The sequence below is a fragment of the Limulus polyphemus genome, unplaced genomic scaffold (assembly GCF_000517525.1).
Source record: "Limulus polyphemus unplaced genomic scaffold, Limulus_polyphemus-2.1.2 Scaffold821, whole genome shotgun sequence".
NCBI lineage: Eukaryota > Metazoa > Arthropoda > Merostomata > Xiphosura > Limulidae > Limulus > Limulus polyphemus.
The window spans coordinates 147531-156118 of record NW_013666431.1 but is presented as its reverse complement, the minus strand read 5'-3'; the positions used below and the strand labels follow the sequence as shown (position 1 = coordinate 156118).

Below are 8588 nucleotides of genomic sequence, written 5' to 3'. Positions count from 1 at the left end.
GATTTATTTTCTCCTTGATACACAGTATAACAATAATTTCTCCCTGTTTTAGTCAGGGGGATGCCACTAGGCCTGCCATATGGACTTATTTACATGTGACACAAAAAGTTTGGGACATTAAAAGTGTGCCATGAGCTGAAAAAGTTTGGGAAGCACTCACTAAAGCTTGAACAAGATAAAAAATGTATTGATAAGTAAAAAGTTCAATCTCAACTCACTGTTATTACACATTAACATTAAACAACTTTTTCACTTTTTTCTAGTCTTCAATATAAATATTTTTGCTAACAATTCATTTAAGTTGATTTTTTAAGTAATGTAAGGTGTTTCCAAAAAAATGTGTATTTGACTTAATTTTCAAATGTCTTGAATAAATCATTAAAAGCACTACTGATTAATTCTATAATATTTACTTTTGACAAATATAATTGCAAAATGACATAATGTTGGAAAAATGCCACGTAAAAAAACAGTAAAAAAAAATTTGAGAATATAACTGACATATCAATAATTACCTTAAGATTGTTTTGTGTTTGTGTGTGTCTGGTTATGCCAGCACTCCACATATGATTTTATTTTAGAATATGGATTGAGAGAGAAAGATGTTTTTTTATTTCCCTGAAGACCAGCCGTATAAGATCACACATACACAACAATAGTGTGGATAATGTGAGAAATATAAGACTTCACTTTGCAAAAGTTTCCATTAAATATGATACATTTCCTCCATCATTCACTCTACTCATCATATCAGTTTGGTAAAATGGAGGTGTGATGTTATGAATTCCACTGCATACATCTGTTTCAAAAACATCAGTTGTCTGGAATTTTTGTCCATGTAGGCCATCCTTTGGAAGACCAAAAAAGAAAGATGGAATAACAAGAGCAAGACTATATGTGTTAAGAAATTTTCTGAACATGTGTAATTTAAACTGAGTAAGTTTCAAACCAGCAACCTTGCTAGCCATAAAAATGCTTTAGCCAGCTAAGCTAGTATGTATCAAATGCTGCAAATTTCAATTTTTATCCCACAGTTTATTAAGAAAGAATCTGGCAAGACTGTGGTTATAAAGAATAAAATCCCTTTATTACAACTTTTGTTGACTGTTCTGATTTTATGTGATTTAACTACACAAATCTTAAGGGAGTATTTTGTATATATGTTATACAGTAATTACCGTGGAAATACAGTGATGCTGCTAGCAGCCAACAAATACTGATTTATTAACTAGATTAGTTACAATTTACCCATATGTCATGTATAAGAAAAGTAATTTTTTAACATCCCTCATAGTTGTATACATAAATAAAAAGTCAATTATTATTAGAGTTCACTTACAAACAAAATTCCAGGACGTTTTAAATTACCTATTTTTCAAAGACCCACAGTTATAAATTTATTAAGAACTTAGTCTTACTTGTCTGACTTGTAGGAATTAAGTCAAACCTAATGAATGTAACACCATGTGAAAAGCAATACACAATATACAAGTACATAAATAGATCATACAAATGTGGTTACAATTAACACGAGTTTTTGAACAATGTAAGTTTACAAGTACACCCATCAAAGCAACTAGACTTGGTGTAAAGAAATGATCAAAAATATTGGATGGTGTCATTCATTTTTTATGTAGAATACATACATGGAACTACAGAAGTAATTAACAGAGTTAACTGTGATATTAATAGTATTTTTCTTAAACATTTTGTAACTCATATGTTATTAGGGACCTATAAGTTGTGACCAACAAAGTCATGGGGAATGGGGACACACAAGCAACCTGGTGAATACATACTTTTTTTTTAATTTGTTTCAAAGACATCAGTCCTTGTGGATTCCTGCAATCTGTATTCTAGGGTTAAAATGTAATATATACAAATAGAGCTGAAATTAGTTTCATGGTTTTCTTTTTCTCAGTCTCAAATCCAAGCTAGTCAGTTTTACCTATGAATTAATTACAACTATCACAAACATAGCAATACAAGAGTGACTTTTTTGAGAGATAAAAATGAATTGTCTTCTATACAAGTTGATAAACACACAGTGCAAATTTAACTACCGCAAATAAAATTATATATTTAGTTGTGCACACCACCCATCTTGAGAATGTCAATTTCTTTATTTACAGTGATACTGTAGGTTCATATATCCTGCACTGCAACATACCCAATCCCAAACTATGTTACCAGTCACCAATTACTGTATTTCTGTTCATCACAAAGCTGAGAAGTTAAAATTCTCTTGTACCAAAAAATATTTCCAACAGATACTTACCTCCTCTCACATAAATAGCTATTCTCGTTCAGTGCAAAAAATTTGTTTACCATGCCACAAAGCTTAAGCTCCTACATACCTTATGATCAAATGGTTCAACTGCATCTCGCATGTAAACATCGTGCAACAATCTTCCACCAATAGGAGCGTGACACACTCCTGATGCATGTGACTTTCTCTTTTACTTCTACCAAAATATCATTTCAAATTTTGGTAGAAAATGGAAGCACCGGTTTTCAGTGAGGAGGAATGGTGGGAAATGTGAGTGAAGTTAAGTACCTATTGGAAATATATTTTCAGTATAGGAAAATTATAACTTCTGATACAGTACATTATCTCCATTCACATAAATAGCTAGAAGGTCTGGTGCGAAGGAATAAAATTTATTCATCGAAAGTGTCCAAAGAACACCCTAAAAGAGGAGATCCTAACATTAGAGGATCATACGTACCACTTCTGTACCAGGTATACTCTTCATCCAGTGTGTAAAGAGGTGTCGCAGGCATGGGTGGAAAATTGGAGGAGCACATCCAAAAGGGAGTGAACAATGGTTAGATAGGGATCTGAACCACACAATATCTGAATCTCAAATGCATAGAGTACATTAATGTGGATGAGAGAAAAACGATGTGCCTCTAGGTCTAGAGTGGCTAGGGCCTGACAGACCATACACAGCAAGTCAAATGCAACCAAAATCCAGCCACCAGGAACCGAAATCTACGTGGAAGGTAGGAAAGAGGATCATACCATCAGTAAGTCAATTACAATCCAAAATCCAGCCACCAGGAACCAACATCCATGAGGGGATAGGTAATAGGATTGTACTATCTTCACCTCAAGTTCAGCAGACTGGAGGGAAATCTTGGACCCACCGATCTGTGAATGGAATACATGATATCAAGGTGATAAATTGTTTGACTGATCTGGGAACCCGACATCCGGATGATCATCATAATGAAGATGTCTCTGTAAAGTAAACTAACTCACTCAAAAAAAAAAAAAACAACCAGGAACCACCCCCCAGCACAATAACATCCTTGGAATATGAAAAACATCTAGGGATAGCGCAAGAGGAAGAATTGTATTCATGTGAAAGTACCACCACCATGATCCACAACATAGGTGGAGTGAACAATTGAGTGTAATATATGTGTGAGGACTTATGTTGATTGGTTCAGCTCTGAATCCAAGATCCAGCCACTAGGAACCTACATCCATGCAGGGGTAGGATGATGGATCCCAATCGAAGGGGGTGAACTGCAATTTTGATTGCTCACTCCAAAGCTACAACATCCCCTCAGATAGACACATACAGATATGGAGCATCAGATTGGATGACATATCATCATCAACACCAGCAGAACACCACTGCCCTACTTTCAACTGAATGGATTCATCATTGTTTATATCACTATAACATTCAGGAGGATGCCTCCACGATCCACCTTCCCAGTGGCTTGGAACTGGAAAGTGGTAAGGACTCCCATACTCCATTGGAAGAAAAAGGGGGGAGAAAATGAAATTGCAGTGGAGAGTCTGGAGAAACATCCTCACTGGAAACAGTGCAATGGGTGACCACAAAACCCTATATAGAAAAGCAGACCAAACCTGATTTATTCAATAGAAGGAAAACAGAGATGGGCAGATAACCCCTTCTGCTTTACCTATTAGTTAGTATGTTCTGGAACAAGCATACGTATGAAGCAAATATGTTGTGAGGAATAACCTGAGTGATCTTGAGGAATAGTCCATCTCTAATTTTTTGTCACTGTAATGAATAGCATGCATTTTGTGGCCATGGAAATTATGAAAATGAAGTCAACATGGCCTTACAGTGCTGGTTTTAGTATAATTTTAAGTGATTGAAGTATACCTGGACAGGTACCAACCGCCACAGAGTTGGATCTTGGTCAAAATATTAGACGGGCCCCTGAAAAATGAGATATACAACAAAAGAAAGAAAACCTACCTAGTTACAGTCTCACCAAAGAATGAAGGATGGTGACAGGTGGGCAATGGTACCCCAACAAGGAACAAACAGCTACATAAAGCAGATAATGGGAGATGAATGTATGAGGTGTAGTCCCAGTGCTCAACAGACAAAGTACCTCCAATGGACAACAGGGAAGGTGCCTGATCAGAGTAAAGACACGAGGAATTGATTACAGGAAGAAGGAGACAAAGAATAAAAGGCCAATTGAATCACAATCCAAACCCAATGAGTACGACAGGAAGGGGGAAAAATCACAGACATAGGAGTGGTGTAAAGGAATAAAACCATGGGAAATGGATTCAACGGAAAGAAGCCTTAAAAGCAATAAAGCAACCCACAGTATGTACTGGACAAAGGTTATCTGGATCTGACCAAGAAGAAAAGTGGAAGATGGCAAGAAACAAAAAAGTTGAAAAGATTCCACATGAGTCTCCAAAGTGTAGGTTAGTAAAATCAATTTAAAAAAAAGAACATATTGAGCTGAAACAGCCAAGAAAACCAGAGCTGTGCCAACCAGGATCAATCAGAAAGACTTGACCCAGAGGTAGGCCTAGCAGATTCTACAGCAGAGGCCTGGGAAGGCTAGCCAGGATCAAGTGGAGGAAAACTAACAAAATCTAGGTTGTCTGAAATGAGTTTGGCCATTGTAGGGGGAAGATGAGTAATATTAGTAGAAGGTAGGGTGGACCCTGGCCCCAATGGGCCCTCACAAACGAAATTAATGGTAAGAAGTATAAATTATAAAGAATGACAAAAATGAAATAGTTGATATATTGTAAATGTTAAAAAATTGTGTGGTCAAATAAACATATGTATTAAATGTTATGTGTTGAAGAAAAGATATTTTACCAAATTATCGATTTATCCACAAGTAGAACTACAGGTAAACTGAAAATAACACACACTTGTTAAGCCTAATCCAACAGTGCAAGACAAAGTATATCACTAAGCTCTAAATTAAAAACCCTAACCTAATAATAAGTATGTACAATATCATGAGAAGAAGTTAGTGCAGATCCTGGCTGCAGGGTTCCACACAAATCAAGTTAATATGAAGAAGTACTAAAGATAAATAATAGCAAAAATAAAAGAGACATTATATTGTAAAATTAAGTAAGTGTGTATTAACAATAACATATGTATCGAAGAAAAACAATATAGTTAACCTAATGATCAATATACCAGTAACATGAATTACAGGTAATCCTAAAATAACAAAGACACATGTTAAGCCTAATGTTGAACCTGAATTTGAGTACTGACCAATCTAACGAAACTTATGTTATGGAACCCAAATAACTACAGAAAATAATATTAACAATAAAAATATTCAAAAGCCATAACAGTATTAAGTCTTATTTTTCCAAAGTCGGTGGACTATATTTCAAAATGTGTGGGCCCCAAACTTGAGTCGAAGGCCCAACAAAGGTCAGTTCATTGGACGATCAATTTCCCAACAAAGTAAAGCTAATAATTCCCCAGTGGAGTATTGCCACCTGAAGCCTGTGTAAATGTGCTAATAGGACATATAACCTCCAAAATGGTAACTTAGAATTTGGAGAGTGTGTCGCATGATGATTTACATGTGTGACCCAGTTGAACCATTTGATCGTAAGGTACATGGGAGCTCATTGCTTGTGGCATGTGAAAATTGTTTTGAATATAGAGGGAAGAACTGAACGAAAATAGCTATTTATGTTAGTGGAGGTAATGTACCATATCAGAATGAGAAATAAGCACAATGTGTTACATGTTAACAGAGTATACTATACATACATAATAGTATATACAGACTGTATGACATTTATACACTTTCCTGCCTCATGATATTAAAGGAGGATTGTATCAGAATTAGTAGTTAAGAAGTATCTCATTGAAATTCATACAAAAAAAGATTTTTTTGCACCAGTTTCAGGTTGATTGGGCCAATAGAAACAAGATAAAAGATGTTTACAGTTAGTCAAAATAGGATAATGTTATACACCAAAATATTTCCATATGCAAATCAGATTATTATAGTCATTCTGGCTATATGAAAATGTTGATTATGATTGTATTTGAATATTTTGACTTTTTACAACATTATTAATGAAAATAAAAACAAAAATCTGGTTTTACTATTTAAAGAAGAAAAAAATTCCAAAATTTTCCTAAATTTACCACATTACTAAATCTACAGTTTTAAGTGCTCAAACCAGTGTTTAACAGAAATATATCTTCATATAGTGCTTTCTGATATACCAAAATATCTATGCAATACAAGTAAAGGAGGGGTTGAAATATGGAGATCAAAGGTCAAGAAACCTTTGTGATTATAATAAGGCAAAATGATATGATATTGTATATACAAGAGGTGGATTTGGGCAAATTAGGAAGTGTTTTCCTATATTTGGTTCTGATTTATTATTGTTACAGTGTTCATTTAATGAATTAAATGAATTTCATTTCCTCTGGAAATACCTCTGGAGTTATCATACATGTCACTCTGAACACCATTATATATAGGGCATGTAAAATAATAAAACAATCCTACACCCAAAATGCTTTTTAAATAGCTCAAATCCACTTGTCACATCACATTTACACTACTATATCATTTTGCCTCATTATGCTCACATAAGTTTCTTGGCCTTTGACCTCTGTATTTCAACCCCTCCTCAACTTGTATTGCTTAGATATGTTCAGAGGTATCATATTTTAAAAATTGCATTGGAAATGCATAATGTTCTAAAAAATGTGTATAACAGTATATACTATATATCATTAAAGTAACAACTGACAATATCGATAATCATTATTTTTTTACATTTTCATATCACACTGTTTTGCAATGAAATAAGACCTGCATAACACCAACAGTACTGATGTTGATTCAAAACCTCCAAAGCAAATACTACGAGTCAAGAAGTGTTGGAAGAATTATAAACATAAAAAGTTGTGTATGAAGTCCGTGTACACAATAGTTACATCATATATTACATTATGAAATCATATTTTCTTTGTGTATTTGATAAAATACTATTACCAGAGGTGGTGATGTTTTATTGGACAGCAGTGTATTAGTATTCATGTTCTTACTTATGAAGGCCCCCTACTGTTAAATGAATGAATGATGTAACCATGTTTATCGGTACAATTGTCCAATTATTACTCTACAACAGTATAATATTTATAATATACCAACCCTACAAAATATTTATTGTACCAACTGATTTTTTCCACACTTGGATTTTTAATTAAAATTTCCTGAGCTTTCAAGATTTTCTGTGACCTTTATGAGCTTTGTAATATGGATGAACCAAGTTTGACGCCATAAGCAGTGTTTTATAAGCTAAACATTGTTACAGTCCTGTACAGGTACAATTAACCTTTTCACTGCTCCACACATCATATGATGTTTTAGTTTTCCCAGCAACCTTTGAAATCCCAGCTGATATTTGGTTGTACCAGTGACCCTTAAATATCACCTGCCCCCCCCCCTCTCACACACACACACTCCTTTCTCACTTGGCACACCAACAGACCTACAGAGAGGTCATTATATGACTTTTTGATGTTTATTCTATATTCTGCATGCAATATTATAATTATAAGGAAAAAAAATTGATTTTTTTTTGCACATGTGGGGGAGGTCCACCCCACCTGAGCAGTGATAGATAAAAAACATACATTATTACATGCTTGTACAACTAAATCTACTCTATACCTAGTTGGAAGTCTTATATATAAGGTGCACATTATTACAAAACTGTATAGGTAAAACTAAAGTTGTGAGAGCTCTTAGATAACAACTACACTATGTCAAATCATACAAGTAAAAACTAAAATAATGAGAAGTCTTAGGCATGAGTTACACATTATAACACAGCTGTACAGATCAAAACTGAAGTCATGAAAAGCTTTACAAAAGAGATATGCTTTACAACACACCTGTAACTCTAGAAGCTACTTGAAATTTATGAAGTTCTTCAGTTGCAGCATCTTCAAAATCTTGGGCTGTCTGTTTAGAGGATGCATCTAAGTCACTTTCATCAATCTCCCCCTTTTTTATTCTTTCTGCTCTATTTCTGTATGAAAAAATATATGCATACATATATATTATTTGAAGATAGCTTTTATATGCGGAAATATCTGTTAGCTGAGTTATTGGACAGATCTTAAAATATAACGTTGATAAACGGAAACATCAGCACATGTAGATATGTAGATCTTGAAAGTCGAGTTGTTCAAAACTTGAAAATAGCGTTGATAACTACTATTTCCTATAGATCATTTTCCAAACCGTTCTGCTATGAATAGTGTCTGGCGAAAAGCTTC

The 8588-nt window shown here is 34.3% G+C and overlaps 1 protein-coding gene across 1 annotated transcript in view; it reads right to left on the bottom strand.

The window, feature by feature from the left end:
• LOC106460718 (39S ribosomal protein L46, mitochondrial-like) overlaps positions 1-8588 on the bottom strand; it is a 38873-nt gene that overhangs the window by 6400 nt on the left and 23885 nt on the right. Inside the window, exon 3 of the mRNA XM_013920454.2 lies at positions 8202-8338. Within this exon, the coding sequence (XP_013775908.1) occupies positions 8202-8338 (137 nt within the window). The remainder of the gene's footprint in view (positions 1-8201; positions 8339-8588) is intronic.